At 52.1% G+C, this 18,960-nt stretch overlaps 1 protein-coding gene across 12 annotated transcripts in view; it reads left to right on the top strand.

Annotated features, from left to right (window-relative positions):
- Nucleotides 1-445: 445 nt before the first annotated feature.
- FGFR2 (fibroblast growth factor receptor 2) overlaps nt 446-18,960 on the top strand; it is a 103,322-nt gene continuing 84,807 nt past the window's right edge. For 8 of the 12 annotated variants that reach the window (XM_044240647.1, XM_044240645.1, XM_044240644.1 and 5 more), the window contains exon 1: nt 4,767-5,008. In XM_044240647.1, the coding sequence (XP_044096582.1) occupies nt 4,840-5,008 (169 nt within the window). In that variant the 5' untranslated portion in view covers nt 4,767-4,839. Of the gene's footprint in view, nt 777-4,716; nt 5,009-18,960 lie in introns of those variants that run through there. The other 4 variants (XM_044240641.1, XM_044240640.1, XM_044240649.1 and 1 more) reach the window with 2 other exon arrangements.

Below are 18,960 nucleotides of genomic sequence, written 5' to 3'. Positions count from 1 at the left end.
GCGCAGCAGGCAGGCAGGTCGTCATTTGTTTTCTGCCTTGAACTGAAACAACGAACGCGATCAGCCGGCGCGCCGTCGGTCTGGGTCCCCGGGGAAGGAGGGGGCGGTGGCGCGGGGCGAGGCCGTCGCCGCACCTCCCGGGGCCGGCGGTGGCCGCGGTCTCGGGCGGCTCGCGGGCGTCGGGAGCCGCGCCGAGTCGGGGCGGCCCGGCGCGCGGCGCTGATTGGCAGAGCGGGCGCCGCCGTCCAGGAAACGGCTCGGGTTTCAGCGGGGGCGTGACCCGCGGGGAGGGGGCGGCGGCGGCGGCGGCGGCGGCGGCGGAGAGCGCAGCCGAGAGCCGAGCGGGCGGGCGGCGAGTGCGGAGCGGGCGAGCGAGCGAGCGCGGCCGCCACAAAGCTCGGGCGCCGCGGGGTCTGCGCGCGGCGTAGCTGGCCCGGCGCGGCGACTGCTTCCCGGGCTGGCGGGGCCCGGGCGCCCCGAGGCCGCGGCTTTCCAGGGCGCCCCGAGCGTTCGCAAGTTGCGAGCAAAGTTTGGGGGAGGAGACGCCGAGCCTGAGTCCTTTCTTCCTCTCGCTCCCCAAACCCGAGGGCAGCCGGCGGGCGTCATGCCCGCGCTCCTCCGCAGCCTGGGCTGCGCCTGAAGCCTCGGAGCCTGGGCGCAGGCAGGACCCGAGGACCACTCGGTTTCGGAGTTTCCTCCGAGTTCGTCGCTTGCTGCATCCCGACTCGCGCCGGGCGCGGGGACAGACCGGCGGCCGAGGAGCGTTGCCATTCAAGGTAATCGCCGCGTCGGGTGCCTCGGGGAGCCTCGCCCGCCGGGGAAGCTGGCGCCGCGGGAGCGCGGGACGCCGGGTGCACCGACCCCCGAGCGGAGAGGCGCGGGGGACTGGCACCGTGGAGCCTGTTCCCCCTCCTCCCTCTTTGGCTGCGTGTGTGATGGGGGAGCCGGGTGCTTGCTGACCGCGGCCCCTCGGGAAGGTCTGCCTCTACTTACACCCCATCCAGATGCTGACATCTGCCTTTGGCGCTGACACCCCCTCCCTGTCAAACTCCGGCCGGCGCCGTTCCACGGGCCGGCGCGATCCTCCGACCCCAGGGCGGTCAGGCGAGTGGCGGGGCTACCTCGCTGGTGGTTCGGCCCCGCGGGTCCGGGGTTCGGAGGGGCATCGTCGGGGTGCCTCACTCCGGGGTCTGGGGGGGCGCTCGCCTGTCCCATCCAGGCCGGGGGTGGGCGGATGGAGACCCTTACCGGGGAGGGAGCCGCTGGATGGGACCGGAGCCCTCTCCATATAGGGCTGGCTGTGCTCGTGGGGGTGGCACCTTGGGCGGGTAGGCCGCTGGGGTTCCCCGGTTTCAGTAACCGGCGCCCCTCTCCTGCTGCCGCCGTCGGTGCTGGAGGGAGCGCCCCGCGCCTGGGGCTAGGGGGCGAACTGGACCGACTTTTCCTAGCTCGCGCCTGCTCAGCCGGCAGCAGCTCGGGGGTGTCGAAAGCGCCGGCGAGTTCTAACTTGCGCGCTCATTCTTTCAGCGCCGGGGCCGCGCCGGGGAGTCAGCCGAGGGCCCTGCCAGGCGCTGGCTCTCACCCTCCCGGCCACAGGGCCAGGCTCCGGGGTCCCGGCCGGGCGCGCCGAGTCGCCGCCGCTCCCTTCGAAGCTCCGCTCCCGCCAGACCCTTCTCCGGGCCTGCCTTCCTCCGGCCCAATTCAATAAAGCCTGCCCTTAAAAGCAAACCTGCTTTCACACTCGGGGCACCCATTATGTGTTTGGTGTGAAACGCTATCAACATTTAAAACCCCATTGTCCCCCTGGTCCCAAATCCCTGTAAATCTTCCACTGGCCGCGACTCATTTTCATCTGAAAAGCCTGTTTAGTTTGAATAGAAAAGCAATCAGGCGCCCCTCTCCCTCTCCCTGGAATGTCAATTAAAATGCAGATTTCTCTGAGCTCTTTAGCGCCCCAAGAAGGGGCAGAAAAACAGGATATTTCAGGCAAGCAAATGAAAGAAATGCTACAATGGAACAGGGGCTGGTGGTGTTCAGGAGTTCCCCAAAGCTGCGGCAAGTTCTCACTGGCTTGCTAACATTAACTAGGGCATGGATTGTCGTCCTGGATCAGCCTGTATTTTGTGTTTTTTGAGATTTCTGTGTGTTGAAGAATCTCTTCTCCATCCCCCCTTCCCTCACCCGCCCAGATTTGACCCCTGATAGCTCCCTCCATTACTCAGCTCAGAAGACAAGGAGAACAGTGGGGAGGCTTTGAGCTCACTGATAGGTCTGCCCCCTGGGGGGACCCAGGCATCCCAACCTTGCCTGGCACTGTTGACTTTCCTGATGTAGAATCCACCAGAAACAAAGCGCCCAAGTGCTCAGCATGGGTTAGCCGGCCGAGGACAGATAAGTGCTCAGCGATAGAAGCTCCGTTAAGGTAGGACTGTGTTGGTTTGTCTTCTTGGAGTGTAGGGGGGTTGGGGAGTATTTTGGTTAATTGAGCTCAGCATGAACCTGGCATAGGGGCCACTCGGCAGCAAGGCTCCCTTGCTTGTCACTTTGCCCGTCTATGGGGGCAGGCTTGTGTCCAGGTGAAAATGGACCAGGGGAGCGGGTGGCCACGGAGAGCCGTCCATCATAGGGAGGGTGACAGCTCCTCCCTGGGCCCAGGCTGAGAAGAGAGTTCCCTTTCAAGGGGAAAAATAAACACGCTGGGGCTTTCACTGAGGCTCAGACTCCAGGAAGGATTATGGTATTGAAGGCAGGAAGCCGGGATTGTGGCCGCCAGCAGCCTGCTGGGCCTGTGTTCCCAACACCGAGCCTCGGGACCTAATTATCCTGCCTAGGAGGTCCCTCCACACTTGTGTCCACTCTGGTGAGGAGCTGTGCAGACCTGCTGCCTTAGGCCTCCGCCTTCCAGAGATTTGGGCAGGGGGCGGCCTGGGGCCTTGAGCTGGTAATGGCTAAAATTCAAGTTTCTCCTGCAAGCCTATGGGATGAATGAATGTGTGAGATTTAGCTGGTTTAGGTCACTGGCCTGTTTTCTCTGCTTGGAGCGAAGGAGGCCCGTCTGGGCCAGGACAGGTGTGTGATGAGGCCAGGGAAGCAGCCCAGGATGAAATCTCCTGCTAGGATTTAAGATTGTTTAATGAAGTTGTATCAGAGGCAGAACATTCGCATGCATTCTGGAAATGCTTAGTAAATCGATGAGAATGCTTGTGTACTTTCCTCCCACACGTGTGTAGAAATAGATACGGAGTTATCTTTTGAGGCTCTTAACTTCAAGAGGAAAGAAAATTGAGGGGGGGGAAAATATCCTTCAAGCAAGCGTAAAATAGAGGGTGTGCTCACAGGCACACGCTTTTCTTGCTTTTGCCCTGAATCACACCGATTCATATGTGCTTTCTTTTGAAGCAGAGGTTTTCTTTTTTCCTTCCCAGGAACTAGTGCAGCATTCTCTTCTCATTTTAATCCTTAGTCAAGGCTAGCAGGAGGAGTTTTTCTGATGTAGCTTTGGAGAGGCTCAGGCAATGTTGAAGGCTTACATGGCAGTATTTGGAAACATGGAGTTGGCATGCCAAAAATCCAGGCTTTGGAGATTTTTATATTAAAGTTCTCACCCTTACACTCCCCACCCCCTTAAAGTGAGGTTCGTTTGTTTCACCCAATCTGTGATTGTTTCAAATGTTTTCAAGTTTGTATATTTCGGTTGTGCACTTAGTCATGGAGGATAATGAATGCACTTAAAGTTATTTGGAATAGTTAAGCTTGGACAATTCTCTTTGCTTTGGGGTCACATGGGTGCACAGACCAATGAGTGGCGCACCCTCTAATTTTTGAAGTCTTAACTAATAGGTTAGCCTATTGGAAGTTATTGGCCCAATCACATGCCAGGGCAGTAATTTGCATATCACCTTCGTTCTAAATAAACACCTGCCTTCACAGCCCCTCCCTTCCATCACGACCCGTGTGGGCTGAAGACAGTTACCCAGGCAGGGGGGCGGTTGCGCGTAGTGGCAGTGGAGGGGGATTCAAGGCTTTGAATGTATTGGCGGCTCCGTTCATTCTCCTGTAAGTGGCTGCTTGGTGAAAGATGGAAATACATTTCCGTATTGGAAAATGAATCCTGACACGTGTAAACCGGTGGGGGCTTTCTGGTCGCCTTCCTGGGGTTCCCTTTATTTTGCTGGTCTCCTTTCTGGTCCAGTGCTCCAGGGAGCGTGGGGCCAGCCACTCTGCTGCAGCCCCCGCAGAAATTCTGCACGCAGACACCTCCACCGTCCAGCTGTCTGAAGCCCCGTTGGCCTAAGAGAAGTTCACAAGGCGGGTTCTGCCAGCCCGAGCACTGGTTAACTTGCTTTTGTAGTTGCCCTTGAAACTAAGGTCGTGTTGCTCCTGCGTTTTGAGGGCTGCCGAGGTGACAGTGGATGGCAGAAGAGAGTGCGCCTTGCCTAACCCGAGTGGCCGCCGGGAGCTGTGTCCTGGAGCTACTCCTTCATCTCCGTTTTTTAAAAGTATGCTTTCTTCCGATCAGCCCGACACGGCCCGTGGGGCACCGGTCTGGCGGGAGCACCTGGGACCCTGAGGCGTGCGGGCCAGGCGTTTGCAGATAATGCCGAGGCGCTGCTGGGGCCCGTCCGAAGAGGCTGAGAAACTGTTGTAGCCCACTTGGGTTTGCACCCGTTGGCCCTGGGGAGGATTTCACTGACTCGCCGACTCTGTCTCCCCTAGACACTGCAGCAGCTGCGGGAGCGGCGGCTAGACCGGCAGCGGCTGCGGGAGCACCTCGGCTCCGGAGCCCACCGCAGGCTGGAGGCGTTGCCGGCGGTCCATGCTCGCCGGCGACGTGTGCAGATGGGAGTGACGTCCACATGGAGATATGGAAGAGGACGGGGGATTGGCACCGCCGCAGCCATGGTCAGCTGGGCCCGCTTCGGCTGCCTGGTCGCGGTCACCATGGCAACCTTGTCCCTGGCCCGGCCCTCCTTCAATTTAGTGGAGGATACCACATTAGAGCCGGAAGGTAAGTTGTTTCCTCTCACCCTTCAGGTCACCAAGTTTGTTTGGGGATGTGTCTGGGGAAGTGGCCCGGAGGTCAAGGCCTGCATTTGTAAGTGAGTCTTTACGAGCAAGGCGCATGGGCTCTCTGCTCCCCGGCAGGTCAGAGATTGGCAACTCCCGCCTCCCCCAAAGTCAGAGATGGCGGGAGACGCTTCCTTGCTGTGACACTGTGGTCAGGAGGGTCCAGTTTGGTGGCTTCTCGGTGTGTGCGTTTGTTTTCCTGCGCTGGCTGAGGGAGGCAGCCGGCCCTTCCCCTTTTTCCACTGCCCCGGGGAGCTGTGGGAGGGGACCTCTAGGTGAACGCCATCTAGAGCCTTCCTGGCAGGAGCAGTCTTACTGGAGGGAGACTCTTGCTTAGGATGTCAAGAACTGGCTATTTTCTGACAAAAGGAGCCGCAAAGGGAAATTGCCAACATCTGAAATGCTGACATTTTATTTTCATTGTCTAAGGAGAAAAAGAAGCTTCTGGAGCTCACAGAGATGCTTGATGGTTAATTTTTTTTTTTTTTTTTAAGCCACTGTAATTCCTAATACCTAAGCAATACGTCACAGAAGCTGCAAATTCTGTTTGAGGTAAATTTGTAAGTGATGGTACCTGCGTGTCTCCCACATCTGTGACAACTTCCAGGTCGACCAGGCCACACACTGGTGTTTCAGCTTTGGAAATTTAATTCTCAAGGTAGAAAGCCAGTTGCGAACACTAAGTGGGAGCGAATTACTCAGCCGGGCAGGTCTGGAACCTCTTTTCCGGGTCTTTCCGAGACGACAGTAGCCAAGCCCTCACTTGGGGCGGCATTGAAATCTGTCATCAGCCGGGAATATTGGTAGCTGAGTTATTTTTCGAGTGGTAATCCGAGAATAAAATGGCAGATCCCAGCACTCATCGCCACTTAATGAACCTGTTTGCTGAGAGCCCACCTGGTGCTCGCTTCGCTTTGGGGGCCTGCCGGGGTCCTGAGTGGTCTGGGGTCAGTTCAGCTGTTCTGGAAAAGCACCTGGGGCCACAGGCTGGCCGAGGACAGAGAGCCTGGTCAGGCAACACGGGAAGGAGGGCTGCTGCGTTCCTGCCCGAGGTGACCGCACTGAGAGAGGGGCTCCCAGTGGGACCCCCATGTGTGGGTCATGAAGGGATAGGAAAGAGCAACGGCTTTTCTAAAACGGCCCTGATTTTACCCAGAGCAGTCGTGCTCTGGCCAGAGGGAGGCCGGTGCTGTGTCTCACACAGAGGCACAGAGGCCTCGTGAGAACAGGTGCGGTGACGTCACAGGAGCTTCTCGGGGAGGGGAGTCTGGCAAGAGTCTGTGTCTGTGGCACTTACAGGCTCTAGCTACGGTGATGAGGGGACAGCCTCCTTGTGACCTGTGCTGGAACGTAAGCACACGTGTGATTTGCAAAGGCAGTACCTTTCTGCGGGGCTTAAAGGGAGAGAAAAGGGTCCTGCTTTCTGAACGTCAGGGCTGTACTTCTTTAATTTTGCTAATAATTAAAATCGATGTGTTTCCTAATTGCTGGTTTTCCCTTGAGTACGAGGCTCAGCACGCAGCCAGGCAGCTGAGCCAGGATTTCCCACCCGATGTGCCCGGAATGGCCCAAGTTAGGAAGAAACTGTCATTTTTCATTTCGATTCTCAGGGCAGCATATTCTTGGGAGTTTATCTCAGCAGAAAGTATAAAATGGTCCTGGAGGACTTCTTTTCTCCTCCTTAATTACTGAGGAAAGTTTAAAACATGCAGGAAGAATGACATGGGGGAGAGAGGGGCAGAAACCATGGACAGCGATAAAATGCCCCCAAAGGTTCTTTGTGTAAAAATTTGTCACCAACAATGGGAGTATTGTTGAAAGCAGGTCTTCCCAACCAGGGATCTGGGGCTGTTCTTGGGGGTTGGGGGTGGGGTGGTTCGCCAGTTCCCCCAAATTATAGGAAATACTTCGCCAAAGATGTTTGATGCATTTGTCTGGGATCACAGCTTCTGTGAAGTTTGTGTCCAGGGTTGTGAGACGTTTTAAATGGAAGGTGCAGACCCGCAGAGGACTGGCTTTGGAAAAGCATGGGAACCCCCGCCCCTCTGTTTTCCTTCCTGCCCTCCCATGGTTTGATAAGGTGACCTTGAAAGGTCTTCATTAATGTGGTGTATATTAACGTCGTCAGGAGGCTTCTGGTTCCTTACGTTAAGAGATCACCAGGACGTTTCAGCATCCCTGGGAGCAGAGAGTGGACAGTGTGTGGCCTGGTGTCTCCGGGGGACCCAGGACATGTCAGCCTCCTTGTTGCCCGTGAGATGGGCTCACGTGTCTGCTCTGTCCTGTGTGGGCTGGTCCTGCCAGTTGCCATAATGTCAGGAAACGTGGAGGCTCTTGGGGACAGTTGGGAAGAAAGTCGCTCTGTCATGGAGAAGGCCCTTTGTGACTCTAGGCAGCCGTGTTTGCTTTCTGGAGCGTCTGGGCCACCCTGGTCTGTCCTGATCGGTCAGTACCATGTCGGCAACCGATGTGAGTTCTTCCATTGCAGGTAGTTTTGCTTTAGGGTCAGAGGTTATTAGGAAGGTCGTCTAATTCTAGATGAAAAAAGAGTTAGCTGGAAGCCAGTCGACTGACTGGGACAGCTCTAGTTTAGGCCGTGGTCCTCCTGCCGAATTTGGGGGAAGGAGGGAAGGTGGGAGGGAAGGAGGGCTGACGGATAAAAGAGTATGTGCCAGTCCCAGCCCGTCCCCTGTGGTTCATGTAACTATACCTTTGGTTAATGTAAGTTTAAGCTTAACCTTTTATTGCACCAGACCCCACCTTGGAAGACTTTCTGGTTTGTTAATTCGGAGGCTGAGATTAGATGAGGTCTGTTAGGCTGGACTGGAGGAAAACGCACCCAGGGAAAAAAGCAAGTTCCAGGAAGGAGCCTGAGCCCTAAGACGGGAGGATCCTTTTTCCGTCTTCTCGGCTTTGTACGACATGATCCTTTATCATCGTATCCTATCGTCCATCACGGGCCATTTGTCTTCTGGACACGATGAAGTAGAAATAAACAGTAGGGTTGGATCTACTCAGCTGGCTTGAGAAGCAAATAATCTCTAGGAGATTTTAGTTAATATCCCTGATTAAAAAAGAATATTTCCAGTTGGTCATTCATTGTTGTGGAGGAATGGCTGAAGGCTATAAATTCAGTTATTGATGCAAGGGGGGGCAGTCCTCAATGCCAAGTACTATTCTGTTGATTAATATTCCCATTATTTAAAGTAGAGTCAAGCTTGATTATCCCGGGGAGGAGGTGACTCTTTCGAGTTCTTGTCACCTACTCTGGTTAATTAAGTCATTGTTGACATTAATGATATCTTTGTTTACACCAGCCCAGTAGGAGCTAAAATAAAAGGGCTTTTCCAACCCCAAACCTCTAATTACTTTCCCACCCTCCAGAAAGTGTGATTCTGGAGAGCAACAACCTGGGAAGAATGTAGTTTTCTTTTCTTTTTTTTTAAACCAGTTTTTTTTTGGCCACCTTCTAAGAGGTGATGCTGTCCTGGACTGATGTGAGTTGGTCCAAAACTTAGTAGCAGAGCAGGACGCACATGGAGAACTTTCGAAGTTCAGATTTTTCCAGCATGGTTTAAGTTCTTTATTAGAAGTCTTGCAGATGCCACAACGCCAGCCACACGCATTTAATTGCAAGTTAAAAGAAGAGAAAAAAAAGAATGTGCCCGCATACCAAGAGTGAATGATTTAAAATAATCTTCTGTTTTGTATTATCTGCGTCTTTGTTCCTCAATGCAAGTGTTAATATTCAAGAGTCCACTGGACCTGGAGAGTTAGCTCAGGAACAAGGACTTAACTCTGGGTCAGTTAAACCAAATGCAGGCTTATGCAGTTAAACACACAATGAAGTACACACTCTTTATTAGTATATAAAGTATTTCACAATTCAGAGACAGAGAACTATGCTTAATATTACTTCGAGAGTGACAATTTGGCAAGCTGAGTTTCTATACTCACTCCCTCTGATCCAAATTCAGCGTGTGCGTGTGTGTGTGTGTGTGTGTGTGTGTGTGTGTATGTGTGTATGTGTGTGTTCTGCCCATTTATTCTAACCAGCCAGAACACTTTGAGTACCTACTATGGGATGAACTCCCTGGCGAGAAGCCAGAAGCGTTGCTTTCCAAGTCCTTCTGACCCAGCTGAGGGTGAGAATTCAGATAACCAGAACAATCCAGTGGGTGATGTTTCCAGTATGGTCCGGAAGGAAGAATTACGCATTTACACAATACCCCGGGTAGCATTGAGTCAGGAAGAGTCCTGTTCTGTGTTCATATTCTCCATAAAATGTATCCAGTAGCCTTGCAGCCTGACGTCTGTTTGGATGTTGAGTTATCCAGGGTAATTGTTAAAAGGCTACCACCCCAGGGGCGCCTGGGTGGCTCAGTGGGTTAAGCCTCTGCCTTCGGCTCAGGTCATGATTTCAGGGTCCTGGGATCGAGCCCCACATTGGGCCCTCTGCTCGGTGGGGAGCCTGCTTCTCCCCTCTCTCTGCCTGCCTCTCTGCCTACTTGTGATCTCTCTTTCTCCATGAAATAAATAAATAAAATCTTTAAAAAAAAAAAAAAAAGGCTACCACCCTTTCTCTGCCCAGTCTGGCCTGATTTTCCATTTCCATGGAAGCTGCCTGATTTTCGTCTTTCAGGGAGAATGTGGGAAACCAGGTTTTGGCCCCAGGCAGGAAGTAAAACTGGTGTGCTACTTTCCACGGTCCTGCCTGGAGTCCTACCATGGTGACTTGGCTCGGTAGGCAACTCCGAAATTCTTTGGGGAAGTGTTTCAGGTGATCCCACAAATGATTCTGATGCATGGCGTTTTCTGCTGCTGTACAGAAATTCCTGTGATCTTTATTATTTGTTTTCCTTGAGGAGGGTTGACTTTAGCCTTAGGTTTTTCTTCTTTTTTTTTTATGATTTTATTTGTCAGAGAGAGAGTGAATACAAGCGGTTATAGCGGGTGGCGGCAGGCAGAGGGAGAAGCAGGCTCCCCGCTGAGCAGGGAGCCCGATGTGGGACTCGATCCCAGGACCCTGGGATCATGCTCTGAGCGTCCCATGGCTCTGTATTCTTTTTTATCCGTTTGCCGCGTCCACTTACTGAGGTTTAGCAGTGGCTGTGTTTTTTTCAGCTTTAATGGCATGGCTTGAAGCCGCTCATCATGCCTTTGCCTCAAGGCCTCTGACCTGCCTTTTCAGTGAGTTTCTTTTAACTGATGGTGACTATGTTCGAGGCTGTATGTGGCTGACCAGTGAGCCTGATGTAGGGGCTGAACCTTTGGCCTTCGCTGAAGGGGGGTGAGGGGGGGTCTCCGTAGTCATCCTGCAGCATCGTCGTATCCAAGATGATCAAATGCCTAAGAACACAGCTTGGACTTGTTAGAGGCTCTTGGACTTGGGATTTTAGTATTTTTATTTATCTTATTATTTTCCTATGTAAGTTCTATTCCCGTCGTGGGGCTTGGACTCATGACGCTGAGATCAAGAGGCACACGCTCTACAGACTGAGCCCACTGAGGGCCCTGGACAAGAGATTTTCAAGCTCGGTAAAACTCGTGTTCCATTTTGGGGCGACTCTTTTATCTTCCTGTGGAGGCTTGAGGCTTTCTGGCTGCTGTAGAGTCTCCACAAAATGGCCTCTTCCTTCTGCTTACCCAGGTAACCTGGAGTGACCCAGCTGGTTTAGCTCTGGCCTTCTTGAATTAGGGAATGTGTAAAGAAGCAGGTAGGGAAGGGAGCCTGAGGCCAGGCTCTTTAATGAGTCTGGTTGAACAAGCTGTTGGCCTCTTTACTGTAATGATCCTGTGTGTCTTGGAGATGCCTTCTGGAATGAACAAAGGTTACACTTTTCCCAAGTGTTTTTTTTTTTTTTTTTTTAAGATTTTATTTATTTATCAGAGAGAGAGAGGGAGAGAGCGAGCACAGGCAGACAGAGTGGCAGGCAGAGGCAGAGGCAGAGGGAGAAGCAGGCTCCCCGCCAAGCAAGGAGCCCGATGTGGGACTCGATCCCAGGACACTGGGATCATGACCTGAGCCGAAGGCAGCTGCTTAACCAACTGAGCCACCCAGGCGTCCCTCCCAAGTGTTTTTTTTTTTTTTTTTTCCTTTTCTTTACCCCTTCCTTGCTCTGATTTGTGACTACCCCCCACTTTTTTTTAAAGGTTTTATTTATTTATTTGATAGAGAGAGAGAGATCACAGGTAGGCAGAGAGGTAGGCAGAGAGAGAGAGACTGGGGAAGCAGGCACCCTGCTGAGCAAAGAGCCCAATGCGGGCCCCGATCCCAGGACCCTGAGACCATGACCTGAGCAGAAGGCAGAGACCTAACCCACTGAGCCACTCAGGTGCCCCCGTGACTACCCCTTTTAACAGGACATGATAGAGAACCCAAAATGGGTTTCACTGGGCTTCATTTATGTAACTTCAAGCTTTTACCCCTTCTATATTCGTGCAAAAGGATATTTAATTCTCAGGACAGACTGGCTGCCCTTGAAGAGAGTATGTTATGTAAAGTGGGCATGCTGTAGGTTTTCGGTGATTATGGTTTTGGGAAACTTGCACCATGACGGAGTTGTAAGATGTTGGGTGTGAACTGTTGTCATTTATTCCACTTTGGAATACATAAGTAATTACGCCCCATTCTGGATTTTTGCCACTTCATGGGAATATTGTAAATTTCAGATTCTTTTTGTACTGAGTCAGGGACCTAGGCTGTGGCATATTCTTTCCTTTAACCCCTTGTTCAGCTAAAGAATGGTAAATTCTAAGTCCCATACGAATGGAATACATATATGAAATTTCAGGTTACAGTGAATATGTTTTATGAGGAGGTCAAAAAACCAACGTATAGGAAAGTTCTGATATATTCAGGAATGAGGACGAGGTACATATTTATTTGTTTGACTTATGTATCACATTCCCTGGAAAGAAGGAAACTCAGGCCTGACCTCTGACACCGAGAAACCCTATATGAATTGTCATACTTATTTTCTAACACCAGAACTCCTTCTTTGTGGTACTAGGGTCTCACTTTTCAACATGACTGTTCACTGTTAAGGTTTTCCATACACGACGAGGTGTCCTGCCTTAAGAATATGTAGACATCATGAAGGCCATCTTGGCCTGTTGGGTGCAGAGCAGGGTGGAGAGGGGCCTTAGAGTGAAAATAAGGGTCATTGCAGCTACTAAAGTTTTGGATTTAGCCTTTTTTGAAAACCCTGAAGCTTCAGATTCTCAGTTGATGGTGAGATTGCCTCATAGGAGTGTGGCTGGCAGTGTTTAAGGGCCTCCTCTTTGTTCGCCAAAGCTTCCTGGGTTTCCGCCAAAACGTGCTGCATTCTTAGCTGACGGGAGGTAGGTGTACAATTGAATTTGGATCCTAAATGTTCTTAATGTTTCAAAGTTAATATCACTCAAATCTTTAAAGACCAAAAAGCCCCTCTAAAATTAACTTAAAGTTTTCATCTATTTTTTTTTCCCCCATAGAAATGAATAAAATACTGAATGGCCTGTGTTGTGTTTTCTGGAGACAGACAGAAGGAACTTAGCCTTGGGAGTTCGGCAAGTCAGGCTTGAATCACTCTCCTCTACCTTCTGGTGCTGTGACCTTGGATAAGACAGATAATCTCTCTGAGCCTCCCTTTATCTAAAATGGGGCTGATAATATCTCCAGGAAAGGGGGTAATATGAAGATTAAATGCAAATGGAGGTAGATCCCTTACTGGAGTTCTTGGCCTAGGAGAGGTGCTCGGTAAATGCTACTTTTCTCTCTACCCATCCCTACTTCTTGTCTGTGTAAAAATATGATAAGGGATTTTTAAACATTTTTCCATTTTTTATTTTTTAAAGTTAGGCCAGTGGAATTGGAGGGAGAGAATCTTAAGCAAGCTCCTTGCCCAGCACGGAGCCTGACGATGTGGGGATTGATCTCATGACCCTGAGATCATGACCCTCTGAAATCAGGACCTGAGCCAAGACCAAGAGTCAGACAATTAACATCTATCTGACTGAGCCACCCAGGCAACTCGGCAGAGGATTTAAAACCAATATTTCAGGTATATTTACCCTACCACATATAATGATAAATCTTCTGATGAGAGGCATTTACGTTAATTAAAATAGAATGGGTGCTCTAGGCTCTAGGCTATCCAACCCTTTTTATTTTTGTACGGTCTTTCCAAGTCTGGACTTCAGGAGTGTGCTCTGATCGCCTTGCTGGTTGTAGTCTAGATGGTTCAGGGTTGACCTGTTTTTCCCCATTGAAGAAACGGGTGGCAGCTCTGCAGTCATGGTGGGACACACGCTTCGTGGAGAGCCGTATATTTGGGCAAGGAAAGAGTTTTTCTTTTTCTTGTTGGAGGCTTTCAAAGGGTTGTCATCAGGCCCTGTGAAGAATGGTGGAGACCGGGGGTGGGGGTTGGGAGCGGGGTTGGGGTGTAACAGGCTCTGCTTCTGTCCGGGTCATAGTATGTTATGGACATCCCGGCCAAGTTTGCCCAGTGATTTCCCCTGGGCAGCCTGCTGGGCTTTCCTTGGGGCCCAAGTAGTTAGGCTTCCAGAATTTAGGGAGGGGAAGGAAATTGTGAGGGGACACACATGACTGAGGGCAAGGTGCTGAGCAGTCCTTAGCATGTTATGCCCTTGTGGGGTCACTTGATAGGATCAGTGGAGGTAAGAGGGGGAGGGGTCAAGATGGGTGGATGGGGTCATATTCTTTAGCCCATTCCTTGAGAGGATGAGGACGAAGATGGTACCAGGAGCTCATTACCATTTATTAAGTGCCTGCCATGTGTTAGAGATGGTGCTACATACTTTGACCTGTATTATCTCTATCTAATCTTCCCCTCCCCCCCCCATTAATTGAGATACGATAGGCATAGAGCATTGTGTAAGTGTAGGGTATATAGCATGATGATTTGACTTATTTATATTATGAAATGATTATTGTAGTAACTTTAATATCCATTATCTCCTATAGATGCAAATATAAATATAAACATATGTATGGGTTTCCTTGTGATGAGAGCTCTTAGGATCTATTCCCTCAACAACTGTCACGTACACGACACCGCGGTAGTAATTGTAGCCATCCTACTGTGAGTTACATGCCTAGTCCTTGTTTATGTACAAATGGAAGTTTGTCCCTTAGGACCACCTTCCTCCGGTTCCGCTCTCCTGCCATCTCTAATCTTAAGGACCCAGCTGATCCCAGGTGTTACGCGTTGTCCCATTTTATGGAGGAGACTCTTGGCTGAGGCTCTTGGAGATGAAATGTTTCCTCCAAGTTAGCATTCCTCCAGTTTAGCGTTGGCCCAGGCGTTTGGGTGAATTTATTGGTAAGACAAAGATTTATCAGTTGATTCCTTCTCTTTGCTGAGTGGGAGGGTATTTTGTGGAATACTGTGCCGGCCCCTCGTTCTTTCCTAAATCTGTCATTGGACTCTTAAACATATAAGGATGCTGCTGGGTGATTCTCTCTTCCCCACATAGCCACACCTATTTTCCTAAAGCTGCATGAAGAGAAGTCATGGGCAATAAAACCACTCCAAGAATGACCCCTTTGTGTTTCTTCTAGAATGGCCTTTGGCAGTATGTAACGTATTAGTAAGGAGCTAACCCTTCTGCTCCCTATGTGAGTCCCAGTGAGCGACCCAGGCTCAGTCACCCAGCGGGTGTCTAGGCAGGTAGGGGTGGCTGGCCTGGTATTTGCCCATTTTCTGGCAGTTTGCTCTGGCACCACTAAATGTTTGCCTTGTTGGTTGTCACTCTGATAGCATGTCAAGCTTTCCCTCAGCATGTCTGATTTTCCGTGGGGTCAAGACCCACCCGCACAAACCAGTGTGCCTGGGGCTCCTGCCGCCTGTGGTCATGGCAATGACAGATGCCATAGAAATGACAGATACCTGGCCGTTATGATGTCAGAGACCAGGGAAGAAAAAAAATAGTGGGGAAGGAAAAAAATTGAAGAATGAAAGGTCGGGGCGCCGGAGTGGCTCAGTGGGTTAAAGCCTCTGCCTTCGGCTCAGGTCATGATCCCAGGTCCTGGGATCAAGCCCCACATCGGGCTCTCTGCTCGGTGGGGAGCCTGCTTCCCCCTCCCCTCTCTGCCTGCCTCTCTGCCTACTTGTGATCTCTGTCTGTCAAATAAATAAGTTAAAAAAAAAAAAAGAATGAAAGGTCAGAAGGAACAATACCTAGGCTGCCTCTTGGCTAGGAGGGTCATCCCAAGGGGAGGAAAAGGCTGGGGAGTAGAGCATTTTGCAAGCAAACAAAGTTCATTTTGGGTGGTTAAAAGTAATTTCTGGGGCACCTGGGTGGCTCAGTGGGTTAAAAAGCCGCTGGCCTTTGGCTCAGGTCATGATCCCAGGGTCCTGGGATGGAGCCCTGCATTGGGCTCTGCTCAGCGGGAGGCTGCTTCCCCCTCCCCTCTCTGCCTGCCTCTCTGCCTACTTGTGATCTCTGTCAAATAAATAAATAAAAAATCTCAGAAAAAAAAAAAAAGTACTTTCTGAGCGGAGCTGCTGGTCCTGGAGTTCTGAATCAGGGCTGGTTTAGTCTTTCCGGCTCTGCACGGAACTTGGATGGTGACTGCAGAACGCACGCCTAGAGGTCGCGGGCGTTAAGAAGGGGGCACTCGGTGCCGGAAGGAAGGTGTTGGCCCGAGGAGACCCTGCACTTTCCCTCTAAGCCTGGAGGCCTGGTGGGGTGACCACTTGCAGAGCTTGGCACAGACAGCCGATCGTTGGCTCGCTCTCCACACTGCAGCGCAATCGACTTTGACTTTGTTCCCCCAGATACGGTTTTTGAAACCCTGCTATGTCCTAGGCTCTGTGAGGATAGCGTTTCAAGCCAGAATCAGCCTCAAGTGCTGTTGAGTGAGCAGCCACGGGCCTTTGACACAGAGCTATGGAAGGGAGGCGCCCGTCCCCTTGCTGGGTGCAGGTGCTCTGAAGAAGCCGCCTGGCGGCATCGCAGAGAGGCGGGGGCCCAGGGTGCTGCACTGACAGAGGCCGGGGGCCTGTGTGAGGCTAGAGAAGTGGACTGGGAGGCCTGTGGGCCATGCTGAGGATTTTTCTGGCTACTCCCGACGAGGCAGCTTCCCAGGCCGCGCTTCGAAGGGAGGTGGGCAGCCACCCACCACATCGGCCCTAGTGGGTACCTGCCAGATGTGCCGGCCAGGTGGCTTCCTGTGCCCCTTGGGAACTGTCCAGGGCTTGGTCCCTCTGCTGGCCTCTGTCCACGTTCGCTTGTCGCCCAGAGGTGCCCACCCGTAAAGGCGGGGCCTGTGGATGGGTGGGCAGGGGGAGCTCTCGGCTGCCCCCCTGACGGTCTCTTTTCCATACCTGTAGTTGTTTATCACGACACTGGGGAGGCGGGGGGTACCTGGCCTGAGTAGTAAACACCAATGGTGGGGCCTCCCCCAAAGACCTGGGAGTTCACGTAAGACTCCTTCCTTTTCTTGGAGCGGGGTGGGGCACAGTCTTGTGTTCCAAAGGGCAGATATGCCCTCAACAGCAAGCCAGGATGCTTGGGGGCCCAGCACAGCCCCTTCCAAGAGGAGATGTTCTGGTGGGTTTTGCAAGGGGCTCTGTCTAGAGAAGCAGGATCTCTTGAGTCTGTTTTCGGGAAGGTTTTTTATCTATGCAAAGATGGGACTTAGGGCCTAGGAGAAAGGTTAGGGTCTAACCCGCTGGCACCTTTCTTAATTTGGAATTTTCTGAATGACTGTGGTTTCAGTCCTGGGGCACAGGATCGCCCAAGGGAGAATCTCCTTTTCTCTCTAAATCACTGGAGAAAAGTAACACCGTTCCCTACCCCCCCCCCCCACCGGCCCGGGGCTAGGACCTTCCTTTCACCGTCCTGCCTTTCTTGGCTTGAGGGGCAAAGCCGGCTGGGGACGTGCTCCACCCTCCGCAGAGGCTCCCTTCCCCCTCTGACTTTAGGAAACCTCTCCAAGAGGTCATTCCTACCCAGCTGCTTGCTAAAGACCCCTCAGGCTATGAATCTGTGCCTTCAGCCTGAGCGAGATTTCTGCCCCGGCCGGGCCTGAACTTGCTGAGGCCTGTGTTGCTAGATCAAACCCATTCAAATGAGGAGGGCCATCTGTTTCCCAGTATCCAGCTGCTGTCCCTTCACTTGTAAATGGCTGAGATGCTGCTGGGTTGGGGCGGGGGGACCAGTCCTGGGACACAGCTGCGGACTCTGAACAAGTGTTGGAGCTGGGGTCCCGCTGAGAGGAGAGAGGTCCAGCCCTTTAAGTCAACTTGCCATTGGTGCGGCAAAGGGCCCCGGTTGAAGTGCAGGCGCGGCTTGCCCTGGAGGAGTCACTCTTAGCCCGCCCTCTTCCCCTTTTCTTTTGTCCCTGGGGGCACTATTTCACTGGTTCTGAAAGTTCTTACTGCAGGGTGGGCTGGGGGAAAATGTCACAGAGGATCTGGATGTGATCTGACCTTTCAGGGACTTGTCAGGCAGATGTACCCACTTGAGTATGTCCCTGTCGGGGGCGGTGATCTGGTCCCGGAGCAGCGGTAACACTAAGTATGGAAAGGTGACTTGCGGCCCCTGAAAACTTGCTTCTGGCCTGTAGTTGGAAGGCTGGCTGTGGGACGGGGTCTCTGGAAAGCAGGCCAGTTTCCCCCTTGCTGTAGCTTGGCCCCTCAAGCTTGGGGGATGTGCAGGGCATGGGTTGGGCCCCGTGCCCCAGGGGTTCAGGGTTGCTTCTGGTATGCTGTGGGATTGTGGTAAGACATCCTGTCAAGAGAACTCTGCTGGGGTTTCTGTGCCCTGCATATAAATATCAGGGACCCCTGATTTGTGGGATGGATGAACAGTAGATGCTATTTTAATAAGCCACAGGTCTCTTCCCTCACTGAAGTCATCAAACAGGTGTCACTGGTGTTGGTAACAACACACTCAGAACGTTTAGTTCCATTTACAAACGTTCCAGAGATCCCCACTTAGGTAACTTACACAGATGCAATGTGACAGATCTGCGCATTTGTAAGAAAACCCTGTCTTCAAGTCAGAGGAGTGCAAATCAAGGTTCCCATGTGGTTGGGGAAAAAGAAAATCTGCCGATCAGGTAGGATCAAGCTACAACCCACAGGTAGGAGCCCAGGTCCGTCCTGGCTGGAGCTGGGGTAAGGGGCGCTTTTTCTCAGATGTGCCCCCCACTTCAGGGTTTACAAAGGCCTTCCTAGGCAGCGTCCTGGTTTGTCCTCATGGTGACCTTGATCAGCAGCAGGCTAGCCCGGAGGTGTTTTTCCTGTTTTATAAACCAGGACTGAGGCTCCGCAATGGGACGTGGCTGCCCACGTCACTGTGGGTTCATCACAGCAAAACCGGTCTCAGACTCTTACCCTTGGACACTGGTGCTGAAGTTCTAACAGTGTGGGCTCTGGACCAGCAGCACGACCATGATCTGGGAGCTTGTGGGAAATTCAGATTCTCAGACCCCACTCCCTGAGGAGTCCAGGTGGTCTTTATGCAAAATAAAGTCTGAGAAGCGTCATCCCCTCTTGAGGAAGGTCTGTGGGAGAGGGCGGGTGGGTGAGGGAGCGGACTGTACCCGGCTGTGTATGTACTAGGTGCACAGACAGAGGCTGTAGTGCCTTGGAGATAAGAGCAGTGTGGGCTGTGTTGATGGGAATCAGGAATTTTCACAGAGATGATATCTGAGCTGGGCTTTGAAGCCTGAGTAGGAGTTTGCCAGGCAGAGCAGTGGAACAAGGTTTCCAGGTACCGGAATGCATGCCCATGAGAACAGACAAGTCTAGAGTGTGAGGGAGAAGGTGGAAAGGGATCTGGGGCCTGGAACAACCAAGGCCCTAATGTGGGTGATGTTCTTTGGGGTTTTCCCTGTCAGAGTGGGGAGTGGTTTTTGCTTTTTTTTTTTTTTTTTTT

This window comes from Neovison vison, chromosome 2 (assembly GCF_020171115.1).
Source record: "Neovison vison isolate M4711 chromosome 2, ASM_NN_V1, whole genome shotgun sequence".
In the NCBI taxonomy this organism is placed as follows: domain Eukaryota; kingdom Metazoa; phylum Chordata; class Mammalia; order Carnivora; family Mustelidae; genus Neogale; species Neogale vison.
This window is presented reverse-complemented; position numbering and strand designations above follow the sequence as displayed.